The 21,695-nt window shown below is 48.7% G+C and overlaps 1 protein-coding gene across 4 annotated transcripts in view; it reads left to right on the plus strand.

The window, feature by feature from the left end:
- LOC115523343 (myosin VIIA and Rab interacting protein) overlaps nt 1–21,695 on the plus strand; it is a 373,872-nt gene that overhangs the window by 258,241 nt on the left and 93,936 nt on the right. For all 4 annotated transcript variants that reach the window (XM_030329285.1, XM_030329288.1, XM_030329290.1 and 1 more), the window contains exon 4: nt 15,880–16,016. In XM_030329285.1, coding sequence (XP_030185145.1) covers nt 15,880–16,016 — 137 coding nt within the window. The remainder of the gene's footprint in view (nt 1–15,879; nt 16,017–21,695) is intronic.

Below are 21,695 nucleotides of genomic sequence, written 5' to 3' on the forward strand. Positions count from 1 at the left end.
AGAATTCCCAAATCTATATTTCTCGTCCGGATTTCTGTTGCCACTTGGGGTTGCAATGGGCGCCCCAAATTCAGGTGGCCTCGTTGAACTTCCACCTTCCACCCAAACCTGATCCCCTTCTTATATTACCTCCCCTGGTTATGTGACCAGGTTGTGTGACCATTATGCCCTCCTCATCCAAGCCAGGAGGTATCATTCCCTGTTAAACTGTGAGTCCTTGAAGCAGTAATTGGGCTTTACTCGCCTTTATAAGCCCAGTACCCTCTGCCGGACTCAGCGCAGCAAAATGCTCAAAAAATACCTGAATTGAACGAAACTTCATAAAGATGGATGGTCCTTACAACTCCCGAGAGTTGTTTTTAAGAATTGTGGAGAATTACAGCCCCCCGTCCTGCCAAAGAAAAAGTGAATGTAGGCGTGCCTGGGTGGCTCAGTTGGTTAAGCATCTGACTTCGGCTCAGGTCATGATCTCAAGGTTCATGAGTTTGAGCCCCGTGTCAGACTCTGTGCTGACAGCTCAGCCTGCTTTGGATTCTTTGTCTCCCTCTCTCTCTGCCCCTCCCCCAATCATGCTCTCTCGCTCACTCTGTCTCTCTCTCAAAAATAAGTAAACATTAAAAAAAAATTTTTTTAAGTGAATGTAGCTTTTTTGTTTATTATTTCTGCCACCAGGTTATAGTGAACTGCCATGAATCTAGAATCCATGTGAGCAAAGCTTTGTACTTTCTAATTTATTTTATATTCTGTGATCTAGATGTATCTGTGTATTTTTAGCGTTTTCCTTAACACGTTTCTTGCAGCCTGTCCCTCTCCTTCGTGGATGCATTCCTACTACGTACCTTTGGGATGCTATCTTTCATTTCACAACCTGGGAAGTAGATTTTGTAAACATCATTTTAAAATGAGGACGCTGAGGTTCACAGAGAGTAATTACTGACTTTCCCAATATCACACAGAAGTGAGTAGGCTGGAGCGCCTACCCTTTCTTCCCCATGGCCATAGACCTTCTTAACATACTATAGAGGAATAGGGTCTCTCTTCCTTTTACTTGGGAACTTCATAAAGATGCAGGACATTCTTTTCTGTTTATAAAATAGTATACGTTTGGGGTGCCTGAGTGGCTCAGTTGGGTTGCATGTCTGACTTGATTTTAGCTCGGGCGGTGATCCCGTGGTCATGAGATCAAGCCCTTGTGTTGGGCTCCACTCTGAGTATAGAGCCTGCTTGCGATTCTCTCTCTCTCTCTCTCTCTCTCTTTCTGTTTCTCTCTCTCTCCCTCTGTCCCTCCCCTGCTCACGCACCCATTCTCTCTCTCTCTCTCAAAAATAAATAAGTAAATTAATTAATTAATAAATAAGTAAATAAATAGTGTATGTTTGCACAGTTTGAGAAATCAAAGTTACCCACAATATCACTGTTCAGAGATATCAATAGTTATATTTTATACATTGTCTTCCAGGTTTCTTTCCTATTTGTAATTATACTTTTTTAATGTTTATTTATTTTTGAGATAGAGACAGAGCATGAGTAGGGAAGGGGCAGAGACAGAGAGAGACACAGAATCCAAAGCAGGCCCCAGGCTCTGAGCTGTCAGCACAGAGCCTGACGTAGTGCTCGAACCCACAAACCGTGAGATCATGACCTGAGCCAAAGTCGGACATTTAACCAACTGAGCCACCAGGCACCCCTGTCTTTATATTTTTAATATAACACACTATTTTAGTTATTATGCATTTGTTTTAATATCTTATAGGTCAAGTTTACCCTGCCCCCATATTTTTTTCTTTCTTAAAGCTTCTCTTAGCTAGAAAAATATCCCTAATTTTTTTTATAATTTAAAGTTTATTTATTTTAAGAGTGCAAATAGGGGAGGGGCAGAGAGAGAGGGAGGGAGAGAATCCCAAGCAGGCTCCCAGCTGCCAGCGCAGAGCCCGGTGTGGGGCTCGAACCCACAAAACCACGAGATCATGACCTGAGCCAAAACCAAAAATCAGATGCTCAACCAACTGAGCCATCCAGGCGCCCCCCTAATTTAAAAAAAAAATTTTTTTTAACATTCATTTATTTTTGAGACAGAGTGTGAACGGGGGAGGGTCAGAGAGAGAGGGAGACACAGAATCTGAAACAGGCTCCAGGCTCTGAGCTGTCAGCACAGAGCCCAACATGGGGCTCGAACTCACAGACCTTGAGATCATGACCTGAGCCAAAGTCGGACCTTTAACCAACTGAGCCACCCAGGTGCCCCTCCCCTAATTTTTTTTTTTTTTTAAATGAGAACTTCTCTAAATCTTCTACTTTGTGGGAAGGGGCTGTTCTGAGTTTCTAGACACAGCAGCAAGAATTCTCTCCATGCAAAAAACATTCCATTTGAAAAAGCCTGGTTTGAGGAGGCTTTCGATAAATGATGGCAAAAATCCATTTAAACTAGGCTTATATCATTTTTAAGAGACCAGTTTCCTTAATGACTATGGAACTGCCAGTTTCTTCCTGATGCCTTCCTTAAGTGGGGAATTAGTGAAGACATCATGACACAGGATAATGAGACAGGGCGGAGAGAAAATGGGGAAAAAGGCTTTAAAGAATACAGAAAATATGTTGCTGATTCTCCGTAGCTGCAGGAAAGGAGCGCCATCTTTTGTTTTGGTTGGACTTTAGCCGCAGAAGAGAACTTGACTCCAAGCGAGTGCCCCGTTGTCATCCAAGATGTTCCCCTGGACGCCTGGGTGGCTCCCTCGGTTGAGTGTCTGACTCCTGATTTCGGCTCAGGTTATGATCTCACGGTTCGTGGGTTTGAGCCCTGCATCAGGCTCTGTGCTGACAGCGTGGAGCCTGCTTGGGATTCTCTCTCTCTCCCTCTTTCTCTGCCCCTAGTGTGCTCTCTCTTTCTCAAAATAAATAAACTTAAAAAAAACACACGAGTTTCCCAAACAAATGTACTTACCCCCGCCTCCCCCCACTTTTCAGACTGAAAAGATTGGGCCCCGTGGCCGTGGACCGGGAGGTGCTCAGCTCTGACTGCAGCTGCCTCCTCTCCTAGCCCTTCTCTGTGCCCACCTGTGACTTTGAGAACCAGACGCTGTCACACTTTAATACGTCCAGAGCTAGACTACTTGGGCGGCAGACCAATTTCCCAGAAGCCCCACAGCTGGGGGAGTGGAAACCATAAGACCGCAGTTAGATATCTTCCTGGGCCAGGGCTAGACCAAGAAGAAACCCCGGTTCCCTCTGGGTGTGGACCCCCCCCAGAGAGTCTGACACCAGACAGACCTCTTCAGGAAGCCCGACCCTGGGTGCATGAGGTTGCCGTCCAGCCCTTCCTTCCTGGTTGGAACACGGGCCGTCCAAGAGGGTTGAACCACCGCAGGCTGTCCCCAGGGATGGTGCAGAATCTTTACCCGACCCCGCGCTACACCGGGGCCATGCGCAGAGATGGGCACAGTGTCCAGCGGCCGAGCCCGTGACATCACACAGCATGGGCTCACGGTCCGGTCTGGACGTGGACACATTCTCCCATCCCAGTCCAGCCCTCCTTCCTTGGGGCCTGGCGGCAAATTGGGTTTTGTTGGGGCTGACACACAGCCGTGGGGAGACTCCTGTGGCTAATGGACCATTGGTTCACGGTGGGGATTAGCAAACGTTGACGGGCCGATGGCGTGGGGTCAGAGGTCACTGTGCAGCCCACACAGTTTTCCGTGCTGGGGAGAACGTAGAGCTTGTGCTGGGGGGGTGCCTACGGTCTTAGCATGAGGAGGAAGGTAGAGGGCATGAGATCTGCAGTGCAGGGCACGAGGGAGCTTTAAAGAAAGTGATGTCTGTTGAGTCAACCAGAAAAACAAGAATTCATCCACCCACAGACTAAGAACCCTCCTGCGAAGCCAGGAAAGATAACAACTTGAGAGCCGGTTATGGTTGGGGTTTACAAAAAAAAAAAAAGGAAAGAAAACCCGAAGCAATATATTCTTGTTCTCTTCGCGGAGATCATCTTAGGAGACGCAGCATCGTAGTGCAGACCGTGAAGCGTGTCTGCAGAGGCTTCTTCTCTTAGTGGACACTTAGCAGTGATGACAGGTCCTAAAATAATTTATGAAAACAGCGCCGGAAAGTGCTCCAATAAAGGTTTGTGCTTAGAGAACAGATGAAGAGGTTGGGTGAGGTTTTCTTAAGAATGAGGACGATAGGTGGCAAGATATGTGTTGCAGACTCTGCTGGGTTTTCTTGTGTTTATACTGTGGACTGCTCCAGCCCTACTCCAAAGTTCCCGGCAGGCTACAAAGACACCCATGGGCCAGTCGTGTCCGTCCTGATGGGGCAGCCCTCATGGACCCCGCTGGAACAGGTTTTACGGTGGGGCGCCTGGGTGGCTCAATTGGTTAAGTGTCCACCTCTTGATTTCAGCTCAGGTCATGATCTCAAAGTTTGTGAGTTCGAGCCCTGCATCCGGGTCTGTACTGGCTGTGTGGAGCCTACTTAAGATCCTCTCTCTCTCTCTCTCTCTCTCTCTCTCTCTCTCTCTCTCTTTCTCTGCCCCTCCCCTGCTCACGACCTCTCTCTTTCTCTCTCTCTCTCTCTCTCTCAAAACAAATAAACATTAAAAAAAAGAACAGATTTTATGGAGATGAGATATTACTGACTCTGTTGAAGCTCCATTGTGAGCCCTCTCTGACTCCAAACCCTTCTCTCCTTGAAATTGGACACATTGTTCCCATACAGATAATTCACTTTTGCAACTTATATATAACTATATATACACATACACATAGTCACTTTATGTGATGCTTCCAACTCACGTTAATGGCATGATCAGCCCATAGGGTTCTGAAGTTCGTTTTATAGATTAAACATGTTGATAAGGGTAGATCTGGCTCATCCGTTTAATATCACTGTGTAATCTTTTAATCTTTTGTGGAATGAATAAACCGCAGTTTACTTAACCATTCTCTCATTGACAGACTCCTCACTTGGTTCACTCCCCTCCAGACAGTTACCTCTTTGTTATTGTCGTTCAGATATTGGAAGCAAACCAGGCCCCAGGGCCTTTGCACTTCCTGTCTCCTCCACCTAGAATGTCTGAAACCTTGTCCATTTTGTCCGTTGCAGGATACGGTGCTCACCCCAGCACCTGGCGTGTGGTGGGTGCTCATAAAGAATTTGTATTTGATGTACGAGCGAGTGAATGAACAAGGAATGAATGAATGAGCCAAGGCTGTTCACAGTTTTTTTTTCAGGGAATACCCCTGAGGACACCTGTGAGTGCTTCCCTGGGGAGATTCCAAGAGTGAAACCATCGGGGACACACGCACTCCTCCTGCGAGCACTTTATAAGGAAGCGTCAGTCTCCTCAAAGACAGAACAGACCATTAGGGGCCGGGGGAGGAAGTTGGGCGCTTCTGTCTGTGAAGGTGGGGTGCTCATGTTTCTGATGGGAGGTGGCGTTCCGTCCTACCTCCCGCTGTCGGTCCAGCCTGCAACAGGGCTCCTGACCTGTCTGCCTACCCTGCCCCCCCTCACTGTCACACCCCGCTCTCTTGTCACCCTCTCAGAGTGGGACACCTGACCCTCTTCCTCTACATACACTTCTTTTGAAGCGCCTCGAACTCAGTGAGGACAGCGGTTGAGTTGTGTCAGGGCCGAGCACTTGACTTGGATTTGCCCGGCAGCTGCTCCCTACGCGCTATGGTTGTCGTGCTTATCCCCATTTTACAGGTGAGGAAACGGAGGCAGGGGGAGGTTAAGTGACTTGCCTGAGGTGGGTTGTTGCCGCAATCGGCACATGCTGCATCTTTTGTTTGTCACGTCACCTCTCCGGCTACTTTGCAGAGGGGGCCAAAGCACCAAGAGGTGGAGTGACCTTGCAGGACGGCAGGAGAACCAGAATTCGGACTGTGCTTACCTTGAATTCGAACAGCTCTTTCCACGGTGCTGTGCTTCCCCGGTGTAACTCGAGGGGCTCACCCAGCCTGTCCTGGGGCCCAGCACCCACTCACTCACTCCTTCGGGAGCTTCATAGTAAAGTGGACACACCCATGGCCTCAGGCCCTTGGGCACCTTCTTGTCCTGACAGCTCTATGAGGTCTTGAAGGACAAGTCCAGGCATACCCCTGTGGCATATGGTTAGTCGCATCACCTAAGTAGTTTGTCATGCCCAGTCTTGTTTTCTGCCTTAAGTTGGTGAAACTACAGCGTGCTGAGAATCGCTGTGCAAACATTCTTAGGGATAACTCGGGATCATTTACAGAATAAGCCAGGGAAGTCAAGCAGGGTCCCTCTGGACGGTTCCGGGTTGGGAAGCTGTTGGCAAGCCTCGTCACCAGGAGGGTGGCTCCCACCCCTGCCTACGTCTCCTCTCCTCCACACGTAGTGTCGCATCCACCGGAGGGAATAATCCAGAAGCCAAAGCCTATGTCCGGCCACTCCTGAGATACCTTTGGCTTCCTTTTGATCCCATCTCATGACGCACCTGGCACTCTTTGAGATTAGTCTGGCAGCACTGAGGGGTAGCCGCCTTATCTGTGCGTGACCGCCGATATCCCTGGCACGGTGCCTGCCCCAGGGGGCACGCAAGAAATAGCGAGGGAATTAAAGAATGGGTGAGTGGACAAGTGAAGGAGTCCACATGCACGCACAAGATTCCATTCTGCCTTCCACTCGAGCAGGATGCCGACACGAGGTTCCTCCCTTCCCGTCCGCTCTTGCCCGCAGTCATGTCCGTTCAGGTGGAGGCTGGAGACCGGACTACCCTGAGGTCTCCAGCCTCCCTGAGACCAGGGAGCCCCCAGGAGCACATTTACCCAGTCCCCGCTGGTGCTGGCATCCTCACAGCCCCCTCCCCACACCCCTCCCCCATGAATCACGTGCGTCCCATGAGTTTCCTCTGGGCCCTGAGATTTTAAATAAGTGAGGTAAGAGTGCTAATATGAAATGAAGGTCATCCTGACCGAGCCTTGCCTGACTTCCAGGAAAGCTCTCCACGGTAACGCTAAGTCAAAACATAGTCTAAAACACATCACTTTGTAAGAGAAAAGCTTTCTGCTCCCAAATCAGGCTGTGGTTTTGACAGTCATTCTCCAAGGATTCGGTGCCGGCCTCCCACCTCCCAGCAGCCCAGGGCGGTGCCCTGGTCCCACTCCAAGACTTGAGCACACTGGGGCTTCCACTCTAGAGGTCACTAACGCGCTTCTGAATGCCAAAAGTTTGGGTATAACCAGGGAGGAAAGAGCTCATCCTTTTGTATACTTGAGGTATGAAGACTCTTGGTTGCCAATAAGGGAAACCAATTCCAAAAGGTGTAAGAGAGGGAAATTACTGGCTCACGTAATAGACGAGTCCAGGGCTTGACCTTGGGCTTGAGGAGATACACGTGTTCGAAGTGTAGCAGCAGGATCCTGTCCCTTTCCAACATCAGATCTGCTCCTGTCCAGAAGACCACAAATATCCCCCCCAAGTGATGGGCGGGATGGCCCCAGCAGTTCTGGGCTTTCCTTCCTCTGTGGGGCCAGCCCAGCAGAAGGGCAGCACCCCGCCTTCCAAGAGCAGCAGCAAAAACCTCCATCTTGACCTGGGTTCGCTGTTCTGTGTCGTGTGACCACCCACCCACATGCTGACCAGGGCGGTGTTGGGGGGAGGAAGGGAGCGAGGGGAAGGGGCGCTAGGTTTTCCAGAACAACTTACCCTCCATTAGGAGGGAAGGGTGAGTGTCCCAAAAGGACAGGGAATGTCCTTTGGTCGAAGGAATGTGGAGCACGGTAACAACTATCCCCCAACAGGACCATTGTGGACCCTCAGCCACGTTGCTGAGCCACCAACAGGTCCTTTGTGATGGTCGACGGCTCGGAGAGCAGGGCAGTGCACCGGGCACGTGGCCTGGAGAACATTTCTTTTTTTTTTTTTAAATTTTTTTTTTTCCAACGTTTTTATTTATTTTTGGGACAGAGAGAGACAGAGCATGAACGGGGGAGGGGCAGAGAGAGAGAGGGAGACACAGAATCGGAAACAGGCTCCAGGCTCCGAGCCATCAGCCCAGAGCCCGATGCGGGGCTCGAACTCACGGACCGCGAGATCGTGACCTGGCTGAAGTCGGATGCTTAACCGACTGCGCCACCCAGGCGCCCCTGGAGAACATTTCTAGAGTCACATTCCGTTTGTGCTTTTAAAGCTATCAAATAAATCGTAAGCCCAGATGTTATGGTTTCCAAGGACAAATTCTTCTGTACTTTTTTTCCTGTCTGCCGTGTTAGTGTTTATTCTGAAAATAGCTGTATGGGTTTTCGATAAAAGTGACAGATGCTAAACTAAATGACAGTTATTCTTTGTAGTAAATTAAAATGCTACAGGAAAATGCACTAAGGAGAGCCAATCTCTCTTCCCTTTGAATGCCCGTGGCGAGCACATCTGCATGGTTGAGCTCCCGTTTTGAATCCCTGCTGACGCGCTTTGCTCCTTTGGGCGACACAGTCAATCTTACTACATCTCGACTTAACCATCTATCCCAATGAGGCTCGCCCTTGTGGAGCTGTCTTAAGAAATCACCGAGCTGTCTTAAGAAGTCACGTTTCGCCAGGCAACTTACTGCTTGTGTTCTATCATGTAATCCTCAAACCGCCTGGGGTGCCTGGGTGGCGCAGTCGGTTAAGCGTCCGACTTCAGCCAGGTCACGATCTCGCGGTCCGTGAGTTTGAGCCCCGCGTCGGGCTCTGGGCTGATGGCTCGGAGCCTGGAGCCTGTTTCTGATTCCGTGTCTCCCTCTCTCTCTGCCCCTCCCCCGTTCATGCTCTGTCTCTCTCTGTCCCAAAAATTAATAAACATTGAAAAAAAAATTAAAAAACATTTTTTTAAATATTTTTTTTACTAGTTTACATTTTTCTCATTTACTATTTTACATTTTTTTTAATTTTATTTTTTATTTTTTAAAATTTACATCCAAAGGGGCGCCTGGGTGGCACAGTCGGTTAAGCGTCCGACTTCAGCCAGGTCACGATCTCGCGGTCCGTGAGTTCGAGCCCCGCGTCGGGCTCTGGGCTGATGGCTCGGAGCCTGGAGCCTGTTTCCGATCTTGTGTCTCCCTCTCTCTCTGCCCCTCCCCCGTTCATGCTCTGTCTCTCTCTGTCGCAAAAATAAATAGACGTTGAGAAAAAAAAAAAAAATCCTCAAACCGCCTTACGAGGTGGTTACTATAATCCCCATCTTACAGACGAAAAAACTGAGGCTTACAGACAGGAATTTGCTCTGCACCCACACAGGCAGCAAATCCCTGGGCCGGTCCCAACCTGCCTTAGCACGCATGGTCTTAACTCCCCGCGCTATGCTCTGTGAATTAAGTAAAAGGATTCGAGGAAAGCTTTTGGTACAGTGCCTAAGATGGGACAAGCCCTCGCATAACCGTGTCCATTTGTTTTAATAGCAATGATACGGGTGATGTCATGCAGCTTTAAATAAAAGGGATGAGACGTTTGGTACGTGCTGTTGGATAGCTGCTTTTTTCCCTTCAGTGGAGACCAGCCTCTAAATGCCCTCTTGGGGGTCAAACCGGAGTGCGGAGGAGGTGATGCTTGCTTTCCTTCCTGGGCTGCACGTAGGGACCACAGGTGGGCTTTGCACGGAGCCATCAGCCACTCCTCTGGGGCTTTCTTTTCAATGTGAGGCCACGTTGAGGATTTTAGAATCTCACGCCCAGGTGAGGAGCAAGCTTTCTGGTACAAACTTTATGAAAGATTGATATCTGTGAGCCCAGTGATTCCTTTTCTAGAATCCACAATCGTGGCTGTGTGAAACCATAGCCGCCAACATACGTGTCATAGAATTGTTGTTAATAGAAAACAAAATGGGGAAAAATTCCGCGTCCGAAGATAGGAGATCAGTTACGTAAAGCAGGCTGCATCCAAACCGCGGAGAACCCTGGGACTGCCAAAGGTGCTGTGGGGGAAGACTGTTTAAGGACATTGAACTCAATCAGGAATAGCAAGTGAAAACAGTAGGTTAGCACAGTGTGTGTCCCTCACTCACCGGATTTTATTGAGTGTCCGCTGTGTGCACACGGTGGGTCTAGGCACTTAGGATACAGGAGTGGGAAAAAAAACCCTGTTTCCCATGAGCTTATTACGTTCTGTTGGAAAGGAGAAAGAAATCATGGCCAATTTAACAATCATTAATTAATGCATCAGCATATTAACTTGTAAGTAACTCTATACAATTATATATAATGACACATGAGGGGCAGAGAAGTACTCTATGGGGAAACGGAGAGAGAAGAGGAGAGCGATACAAGACGTGTTGGTGTGGTCGTGGTATTCTAGCCAAAGTGGCCAGGCAGGGCCTCACAAGGGGGTGACGTTTGTGCCGAGACTTGAATGAAGTGACAGACTGAGCTCTGAAGGCATCTGCGGGATCGAAGTCATTGTGATCCCATGTTTGTTAAAAGACAGTGTCGGGGTGGGGGTGGGGGGGCGGCGCCTGGGTGGCTCAGTCAGTTAAGCGTCGGACTTCGGCTCAGGTCATGATCTCACGGTTCGTGAGAATAATTCTTTGGATTCTGTGTCTCCTCCCCCACTCAGGCTCTGTCTCTCTCTCTCTCTCTCTCTCTCTCTCTCTCTCTCTCTCTCTCTCAAAAAATGAATACACGTTAAAAACAAATTAAGAAAAGACAGTGTGCGAATTACATGTACTGGAGGTCCCTCGCATGTGCTCAGGAGCAAGCCCGTCCAGAACTTCTCTTCAGTGAAGTCCTGAGCCTTTTGGGGGGGTGCCCCTCCACTGCCACCCTCACTGCCTCCTGGGTACTCGTGGTGGCTGCACTGATGCTGCCCCACAGCTTTTGTCGGCTGGGCTTTATCGGAAGGGGGAGGAGCTTCCTCCCTCTTAAACGTGGTCCCTCAGAGCGACACTGGCCCTGGGGCCCCTTCTGCACCAACAGACTTGAGACCGACACTGTCTTCCCCATGTGTGTTGCGTTAGGCGTGCATGCACACACGTGTGCACACACATACACACCCACACATACCACCTGTTCCCGGCGGCTATCATACAATGCCGCAGACTGAGTGACTTCTAAACAACAGGAGCATATGTCTCACAGTCCTGGAGGCCGGGAAGGCCAAGATCAAGGCACGGGCAGACTTGGTGTCTGGCCAGGAGCCGCTTCCCAGCTCATAGACGGCCGGCTTCTCGCTGTGTCCTGACACGGTAGGAGAGGGGACGAAGCGCTCTAGGGTCTCTTTTATAGTGACACCATCCCGTTCATGAGGGCCCCACCTCCCAAAGCCCCCCACCCGCAGGTACCATCATATCGGGGATTCGGTTTCAACATAGGACTTTTGTGGGGATAGGGACTTTCAGTCCATAACAAACACTTCAGATGTCAAGTTCCAGTGGTAAGACTTTGGGGTGATTTTTTAAAAAATCTTCTTTTACTTATGTTTTTTTTTTTTTTTTTTGAGAGAGAAAGAGAGATTGAGAGCATGAGCTGGGGAGAGGGTTAGAGGGGGAGGGAGAGAGAGAATCTTGAGCGGACTCCACGACCAGCACAGAGCCCAACGTGGGGCTCGAGCTCATGACTGCGACATCACGACCTGAGCTGAAATTAAGAGCTGGACACTTAACTGACTGAGCCACCCACCTGACCGAGACGCCCCTTTTGTTTTTATTTCAGTGCTCTTACGTTAATGCGTGTACCTGGTTAAAAAAAGAATTCAAGCAATATAAAATGATACGAAAGTTAAAGGATCTCATGCCCCCAGCAACATGCCAAGTCCCAATGCCCCAAGCAGTCACCTGTAAACATTCCTTGGGGTTACTGCTAAAATTCTAACTAACGTGTTGATCTTACCATTTCTTGACTCGTCAACTTTAGACTTTCATGCCTGGCCCACGTCCTTGCTACCTCTTTCCCCTCCCCCCAAAGTTTTATTAATACCCGGTGGCCTCTGTCACTTTACATGACATATTTAAACCGTGATGGTTGTCCATATATTCGAGAAGCCGGTCTGGACCCCACTGTGCAAGATGAGGAAGTTAGCCTCCGTGAGCCGTCTGTGTTGTTCCGGCCTCTCTCTGCATCCGGGCTTCCTTTCAGGCCAGCTGATGACTTGGTTTCGCTTTCAGCAAAAAATGCAAACGTCTTGACCGGGAGGGCCTTTCATGCTTTGTCTATAAATAGGGTGTGACAAGTAAAATGGTGTTGTCATTGTACATATAAAATTATAATGCATATATTATATATGGAATACAATATATACAATTTGCTACAGACCAGAGTCTTGTCGTGAAGTCCGCAGAGAGAAGGAAATGTGATCCTTGGCCACGAACCCGGGGCCACGAGCCGTTTGCCTCTTTTCTTCTGCTTCGTTGGTTGGCAGAACCTGACGGCCTTGAATGTGCTTCCTGATTAGGCCGTCGCTTTCTAGAGCTGCCGTTTTAGTTTTGTTTTTGTTTTCCCCGGGGCTTCTAATTATCTTTCTTTATTCTTATTGCCAAAAGAAAGATGTGCCTCCTTCTTCAGCGTCTCTCTACATTCATTTGGCCTCTTAATTATGTGCTTATTGAATGGCCTGTTTGCACTGCCCGCCTTTCATACCTGCTGTGCAGCTAGCACCTGAGACTTCTGCCCATTGGATCCCTGCACCGACTCCCTCTTTCTAGAGGGCCGTGATTTCCTCTTTCTTAGATGGTTTTTTCACTCTCCTATGGTTTACCTTAAGAATTTTCTTCCTCCCAGAAAGCACATAAACTTTCTGAGATCTTGCATGGCTGAAGATATCTTTATTGGGCCCTCCTCCGATGACAGTTTGAACATAGAATTCTGAGTTCCTGTTCCTTCTTCTCTGGGCTTAGGAAACCCATGCTCCATTGTCTCCTTGCATTCGGTGTTACAGATTTCAAATGTTAATGACATTCATATTTTTGTTCATTTGCAAAAATGCCCTTTTTTTCTGTCTGGAAGCCTTCAAAGCCTCATCTTTTTGAGGGTCTGAATCTTAGATGTATGTAGGTAGGATTGTCTGCTGTGTTTTGTTTGGTATTTAATGTATTCTGCTTGGCCTTTGGTAGACTCTTAACCTAAATACCTTTGCCTTTCTTAGCTTGGGCCCCTTTTATTCTGTTATATGTCTGATGTTTTTTCTTTCCTCTTCTCCCTTCCTGGAATCCTGTTAGATGCTGAGCCCACTGAATTGATCCTCATGTTCCTTTCTCCGATAAGTCCTATCTTTTTGACTGCTTGCTCTGCATTCCGGAAGATTACACCGATCATAGGTTCTGTGTCCAAGAAACTATTATTGCCTGATTACTTACTTTTCACATCACGTAGTCTTGTTATATGGATGAGGTACAGTGTCGTTTCAAATCACTGTTATTTATTAGAATGTTTAGAGCTATTTTCATTACCCTAGATTACCTTCATTTCTCTTTTTAAAAGTTCCCTCTTAGTTTCTCTTGGTCCTTCTTTCCCAATCCATTGGATTGTTTCAAATTTCTAGTGATCTCTGGTTGTCTATTCATATTTTTTAACAAAGGACTTGGCTGATTAATAAAGATGGCTAACATGGATAGGCTAGTATTTCCAGCAGACCTGTCCTTTGAACAGGGGGTGATGTGCTGACTGACAACTCCAAGTTTGTCGGCCAGGCCCATCTTCAGGTGGATGGACAGGATGTTGGCGGGGGGGGGGGGGGGGGGGGGGGGGGGCTGCTCCTCCAAAGCTGCCCAAGGAAGGTTTCACTCCCAGGTGTGACCCTTGTATTCAAGCCCTAGTCTTCTTCAAGTAGATTGTCCAATTTTATTACAGGACTGTTTTCGTTTGGGGCCTAAGGACAAAGCATCCTGGACCAGTTGTCCATTTGATTAGGAATTGGGATGGAGACCGAGAGGCCTCACTGTTGTGTATGCAGCCATTAGATCAGCTTTCTGAATTCCGTCTCACAACCAGTGCTGCTCTTGGCACAAGCCAGCTCCAAGTTGGACCCCTCGGTCCAGGAGGCCCAGATCCTGTACCTGTCTGGAGGACAGAATTCTCTCTTACGTTCGTGCTATCATCCACTTTCGATTTTCCAGAAATATGTCAAAATCTCTGGTGTTTTGCTCTCACCCCTATTCTTCGTTTGTGTAGATTTTTCCCTTTGGGTATCTTCTCCCATTTTACTGGCATCTGGGGAGGAAGAGTAGATACAGATGTGCTTGTTCATCCATTGAATTAAAGGCCTTTATGTTCGTTTCGCTTTTCTGAATTCTCTAAAGTGAGCATGTGTTATTACATTCATAATAAAAGTAACAGTAAAAGCTATTCTTGAAATGGAAGGGACTTAGAAATATGTCATCAAGCCAAAAAGAGAAGCATCTTGGGGGCACCTGGGTGGCTCAGTCAGTTAAGCATCCGGCTCTTGGTTTTGGCTCAGGTCATGATCTCACGGTTCGTGACTTTGAGCCCCTCATCAGGCTCTGTGCTGATGGTGCAAGACCCTGCTTGGGATTCTCTCTCTCCCTCTCTCTATGCCCCTCCCCTGCTCACTGTCTTGCTCTCTCTCAAAATAAATAAATAAACTTTAAAAAATTTTAAAAAGAGGGGCGCCCGGGTGGCTCAGTCGGTTGGGCGTCCAGCTTCAGCTCAGGTCACGATCTCATGATCGTGCACAGGCTCTGTGCTGACAGCTCGGAACCTGGAGCCTGCGTGGGATTCTGTGTCTCCTTCGCTCTCTGCCCCTTCCCCGCTCAAGCTCTGTCTCTCAAATATAAATAAACTTTCTTAAAAATTTTTTTAAAAATTAAAAAAAGAGAGAAGCATCTTGTCAGTGTTCTGGACCCGCCGTTCCAGCACTGCCCAAGAAACTGCTTTCCCTCCGTGCTCCCAGCTGAATGCATAAGTGGCTGGAGAATCTTGTCTCTCTCATGCTGAGTGAGAGGTGTTGTCAGTGCAACAGGAGTATCACATACAAAGCCTGCTATTAAGCAGGTGTATCAGTCAGTGGCTTAAAATGGCCAGCATTTATCCACTTGCTGTTTGGATGGGCTCAGGTGCATGCTTGCTCTGCTGGTCCTTCTTCAGGCCACTCATGCATCTCCAGTCAATTGTTTATTTGTTTAAAGAGAGACTGGCTTTAATAACAGCCAAGGTTTGGAGGAGGGGAGGAAAACGAACAAAGCGGAGGGCTCACAAAGAGACCGCTGGAAATATGCGTTTCTGTGCACAGTAGTCGTGTCGGCGCCAGTCCCGGGGGCCCTGGGACTCGGTCACTGTGCCTGGAATCCAAAGCTGTGACTTCACTGCCAGCCTCCTGGGCTGAGTGCTCGCTGCCCCTGGGGGTGACACTGGTACTGTGGCTCCGGCTGTGGCTGCAGCTCCCCTGGCCACCCCCCCCCCCCCGTCACTGCCACAGGCTGGCCTGTGTCCTCATCACCAGAGTCAGCTCTTTAATCTTCTGAATCCACACCGCTGCTGAGTATCTCTTTGTCCGGGTGGCCTGGACCTCATCCTCGCTGCTGTCCTCCTGGCTGCTATCACTCTTGTCACTCGCCAGGTCCCTGTCACCTTTTCCCTCGCTCACCTGTCTGAGATGGGCCGGTCATTGCCTGAGGCGGAAGGGGTGATTTGGGCCAAGTGTCCGTGGGCACCCCGAAGGCCAGCTTGGGCTTGCTCGCGTGGTCACGGGGTGCAGGATCTCCAGGAGCGGCAGGAGAGGTCACCGTAAGGCTCAAGATCTGCAGTGTCACACCCACCCATCTCCGCGGTCCGAACAAGTCACACACGCGCACCAGCCCGGACTCGAGAGTGGAGAAGGCAGCTGCCCGTCTTGATGGAAGGCGCTGCGGAGTATCACGGCACCTTTGGCCACCCACCATTTTAGTCACTCCGGTTTCTAATTCTGATTTTGTTTTCTAATTCTGTGTTTTCCGCAGGCTTCTGAGGACCCAGTCTCTGGAATGGTTCTACAATAACGTGAAGAGTCGCTTCAAACGCTTCGGCAGTGCTAAGGTCTTGAAGAACCTGTACAGGAAACACCGGCTGGAGAGCGGGGCGTGCTTCGATATTCTAGGTACGTGGGCGGTGCTCTGCTCTGGGAGTCTTTGCGGGGCTGGTGGGATGGAAGGAGGCCGGGCTGGGAGGCCCCCGACACCGGCCACACTCAACTGGGACCAAGAAAGTTGCTTAACTATCTGGCCCCAATGAGGATCAGAAGTAGGAGGCTAAATACCAAAGGTTCTGTTAAGTTTGAGTTACCCCGTGCCAGCATCCCCACTGGGCTGTCGAATGTGCTGAGAAGACCAAAGTATCGGGGCCCCTGGGTGGCTCTGTCAGTTAAGTGTCCGACTCTTGATTTCGGCTCAGGTCGTGATCTCACAGTTGGTGAGCTCGAGCCCTGAGTCGGGCTCTGTGCCCAAAGCATGGAGCCTGCTTGGGATTCCCTCTCTCTCTCTCTCTCCTCTCTCTCTCTCTCTCTTTTTTCTGCCCCTCTCCCCCTTCAAAATAATAAATAAATTAACATTTAAAAAAGAAGACCAAAGTATTTCTGCGTGTTGTGGACATATTAATTCTAGATCCCTAGAAATCAAAGATTCTGGATCGTCTCCCCCTAAGGATTAAAACGTCAGAAAGTCCTCTTTGTTTGATCACATAGACTAGTCTGTACTCTGAGGTATGCCCTCCACTCCCCTGCCCTCCTACTCCAAAATTCTACTCACACCAGTTCCAGAACTTGATGTGTTGGGAGAGTCCAGGCTTCTCTCCCAGGAAGCCTGAAGGACTAATTCTACCTTCGCTGTTTTTATACAGTTAAGACAACCAATGTAATTAGAAGGAGAAATTATATTCTTCAGTTCTATTACACTAGCCAGTAGAAAGAAATCGTTGTCAGAATATGAACAGCGTATCCTCCAAAAAAAGGCTGGTGTTTGTTGTTGTTTTTTTTTCCCTTCTATCTAAAGACAGATTTTTTCCAACACTTTGCTGACACAGGTAAATGCTTTTTATCCACAAGAAAGAGGGAAGGAAAAAAGATCTCATCCGTCTCATTCTGGAGCTTTTTTGCCGTCATTATTTTACATTGTTGTATTTTCAATAAAGTCTATGGCCATGTCTTACCTAAAAATATGCCAGCCACTGAGACGAGGGAGGAAAGCATTAAAGGACGCATTAAACACAGAGAATCATTAGGGCCTTTTGTGGTGGTTGCTAGACTCTATCTTTCAAACCGTTCAGGAAGCCTAAGCTAAGAGAGCAGTGCTGAAGGTTTCCACAGATTATTTTTATCTTCGCTTTGCTGGTTTTTCGAAAAACCTTTTCTCCAGGAATGGAGGCCAAAAAAGAAATAAAGCCTGAGAGGAATCCTGTTAACAGTCGTTTTTCAACCCAGAGAGATACCTCAGGAAGTTTCCAGAATATTATTGGCTCACTTGACTGCATCTCATCCTTTCTTTTCTCTCACATACACCCCCAGGTCTGCTTGGTGTACCCCTATACCAGTCACCAAATTCAGACCTCCACTGCCTACTGCAAGACGAGGGGAAAAGCAAACATGTGGAGAATCCCACAGAACAAACCACAAGTCTGCTCTCCTCCCCTCTCTCCCTCAGGCCCCAAGGGTGGCTCAGGCAGACATGCGTCCCAAGCGGGCCAGCTCAGGGCTTTGAAATTTTCACGCGTCACTTCCTGAGGAAAACCATCCACTGGGGGTAGCTGTCTGCCACCATAGAGGCAGATCTGGGTTCTGGGCCTTCCGGGATTCACCACTTCCTTCATCCGGGCCTTCAGGGAATGCTTTGCACGCCTCTCTCCTGCTCAACCCTGTGAAGCAATAGCTTCATCACCTCTGTGTCCCCAAAGTGTGACTCAACCCCTGGCACATCTTCTGTCCTCAGCGTGGCACTCGCTTAATCTTGAAAGCATTTTGTGGGCACGAAGACGCTTCGCTGAAGCATTCCAGTCAGTTGCTTTCATGATTCAGGGCGCCATTTAAACTAAGATTTCTGTTTAACAGAAGCGAAGACCAGGGGACAAGAAACAGTTTGTGAGATCATGTTCAAAGCTGATAAGCCGCGATCATGAAACAATGGGATTTATTCTACACACCGCCTAGAAAATTCAGTCACGCCTCAAGTAGAGGGAAATCCCCCAGGGCACACGTGGCCTCCCGGATACGCCAAATGACTGGGGCGCCCTCACAATGAGCTCCCACCTATCACCCAGCACCCTTGCATTGTTGTTACCTGTCTTCCTCAATCCCAACCGTACGTACTCAGTCCAGAATCACCTTCCAGTGACAGGGTCATCTTCCACGCTCAGCCACGTACTTCCGAATCTGTGGAGGTGAGCCCAGTACAGATACTTTGTAAAGCTCCATGGGGTATGTTAAGGCACAGCCGAGATGGAGAGCCCCAGAGAGCACCTGACCACAATTTGTGAAGCAGCATTCTTTTTTTTTTTTTAATGTTTCTATTTATTTTTTGAGACAGAGACAGACAGAGCATGAGCAGGGGAGGGGCTAGAGAGAGAGGGAGGCACAGAATCCGAAGCAGGCTCCAGGCTCTGAGCTGTCAGCATGGAGCCTGACGCGGGGCTCGAACTCATGGACCGTGAGATCATGACCTGAGCTGAAGTCGGACGCTCAACCGACTGAGCCACCCAGGCGGCCCTATGCAGCAAGCATTCTAAATAAGAATGGGCCCATCTTCAGATCCAGCAAAGGGTACTCGTTTTCAGAATCGTGATGGTCAGAACATAACATGTAATATCTACGGCACGCAAGGCATGTGCTCTGCTCCAGAACTCTCGGGGTGGAGCTCCTTGTACCTGTGAAACCTCTCCACCCCCAGGACCAGCGTAGTTGGCCTGAGCACCCTCAGTCCATTGAAAATTCATTGAGTTCGTAGAATCTTATGGGTCAGCCACCAGGTGCCCGCCCTGCACCCACGTCAGTCCTTCCGGCCCTCCCAAGCTAGGCTTACTCCTCCCACAGCCCGTATCAGGTGACCGGGATAGGCCAGGCCTACAAGGAGACCCATTGGTCCCATCAGATAGATCTAAGAGGTATTCATTCCTTTAATAAACATGCAGCAAACATGTATTGAACACCTACTGTGTGCCCACCTGGTTTGAGTGACAAGACAGACAAGACCCTACCATTCCAGAGCCAGCAGGCCAGTTGGAGAGGTCAGATCATAAGTAAATAAATTTTTTAAAAATATAGTGTCCAATGGTAACGAGTGCTCACCTGATTCATCCGATAGATTGAGCGTGACATTTTTAATGGTTACCCTAGAGAGAAGCGGCACTACGTGAAATGATAAATGTAGTCGTTATTAATGTACTTAATCTCTAGACAGTTGGATAAATAACATACGCGTTTATTGGATAAATAAACGTTTATTGGATAAATACGCGTTTATGGGATAAATAAAATGGGAGAAATAAACCCTGCCTTTTTATTCATGAACACTGTATATCTATTTTGGATGTGATTCCCGTAAAGGTCTATAACATCCTTCATCTGGGATTCGACTGCCAAACATGGTCTTTTGAAAATGCTGAGCCGTGTGAAATCAGAGGTTCCTGCAACTCACGAAAGATAGGATGACCTGGTGTGACTGCCACATCAGTGCTTTCCAGAACAGTTCAGCCGCTTTCTGCCATTCCTAAATAACACTGAAAGATCCCACCTGTGAATTTAAAGGGACACGGGGGGAGAGATGCTGTACTAGAAGGTTCAAAATCATGCACAGCAAGAGCTTGCCCTCTGGGCAGCCCATTCTCCCCAAGATATTTCTAGATCTTCTCTCTGCTCATTCCCCCCTCCACCCTCCCCCATTCTCTCGGCAGATGACCGCACCTTCTCCTTCACAGGGCAGGTAGTATGCGCCCCTACACTGGATCCTGTCACCTTCCAGGAAGGTCTCAAGGTCATGCATCCCTTCCTTCTTGCTAAGCCAGCCTCTCTCTTAACTGGTTCCTTCCTATTGATCTGTAAACATGCCCAGGTCTCTCTGTTTCCCAGACCATTCCTGGTCTGCCCATTCCCCCACTTGCCGCCCTGCCTCAGTGCTCTTCCCAGTAGGTGGCGGAGACCCTCAACCGAGAGCACACTGCACTCAGGGCTTCCACTCCCTGCCTTTCCTCACTGCCCCCACCAAGCCGTTCTCCCGATGGCAGCCAGAGTGCACTTGGACGTGCAAATCTGACCAGATCACCTCCATGGAAGCTTCACTGGCTATTCATGTGGCTGTTGGAATAAAGATCAAAAAATAAAGATACGGTCACCGTGCCCTGTGTGGTCTGGGTCTCCAAGCCCAGCCACACTGCCTCCTGTTTTGGTCCTCAGATGCACCTGCTACCCCCACCGCCTTCCCTGTGCACGCTGTTTGCCCGCCTCCCCACCACCCCTCTGCCTGGTGACTCATTGTCCCTGTTAGACATGTCCACCATACTGTGAAGCACCCAGTCAGGGCACTTAATGTATCTATAATTTTACATTGACTTACATAAATCTTTGATTGATGAATTCTTTCCCACTAGACTATCCAATTGGTCAGGGCAGCAAGAATTTCTGGCTTTGCTCACCAGTATACCCTAACACCCAGCCCAGAGCCAGGCACCTAGTTAGTAGGTGCTTGTGGACTCTTGGCTGGATGGATGAATGAATACTGGCTGTAGCCACGCCACAGTGCAATAGTTGCACTAAGATCTGTAGCTTAGGGTCTGCAGAGATGACATCTTAAAGCCTTACATCGTAAGTGAAGACACTGAGGCCCAGAAAGACAAAGCCACATCCTCAGGGTCACAGAGCTAGAATAAATGGACTTCATATATATTATGAAAGGCTGGGCAAAAAACACAACCACGGAGAATGATATATGGTCAGACTGAGTCGCCATGACAGGCTACCCACTAATGGCTTGTTTCATGAAGGTAGCCAGCTACTAAACCTGCCTCAAATACCTATAGCATTTACCCCTGGATTTCCCACATGGGAGCCCCCCTAACAGCCATCCAAGAAAGCACGGGGTGTATTATAAGCACTGGAGGCCCATTGCTTAGTTTGACATAGCATTACTGGCATTTGCCCCATTTTGAGCTAAGGCACATAGACCCATACTTATTTTCTGGGTTCCATCAGTGTTCCCACCAACATCCAATTCAATCCATTTTTCTTGAGCCACCCACTGTTAGGTGCTATCTTGGGTACCAAGGATATAATATCCAGTGACTTTAAAACAGTCCATCATCCCCATCTTCAGAGATCTCATTTGATGAATGAACACATATCATAAAAATCCCCAACTTGGAAAAGGGCTTTAAAAAGGGCTTAGCCAACTGCTCTGCCCGGCCTGGATTAAGATTAGGATTGTGTGTTCGATTCAAAGAAGACCAGAGGAGAGGCAGCGGGCCTTCAAAGATCAGATGCCAGGGGGTTGACCTTGGCTATCTCTGGGCTTGTTCCATGTGGACTCCCTTCTACAGAAGAGAAGGGTGATAGTTAAATCATTAGCTAAAGGCAGCTGTGTGGGTCCGTGCCACAGACCGCAGCTAAAGACCAAACCCACAGGGTCTCATCACCGTCACGAGCTCTAGAGATTTCTCTTTCTTCTAGTAAGGAAGCCGAGTGTCAGAGAGGTTAAGTCACAGACTCAAGGTCACACGGCTAGTAATTTGCAGGTCCAGGAATCAACCTTTCCTGTCTCTGACTTCGATCTGTTGTTCTATTTTTGACTCCACGCTGCCT

This window comes from Lynx canadensis, chromosome C2 (assembly GCF_007474595.2).
Source record: "Lynx canadensis isolate LIC74 chromosome C2, mLynCan4.pri.v2, whole genome shotgun sequence".
NCBI lineage: Eukaryota > Metazoa > Chordata > Mammalia > Carnivora > Felidae > Lynx > Lynx canadensis.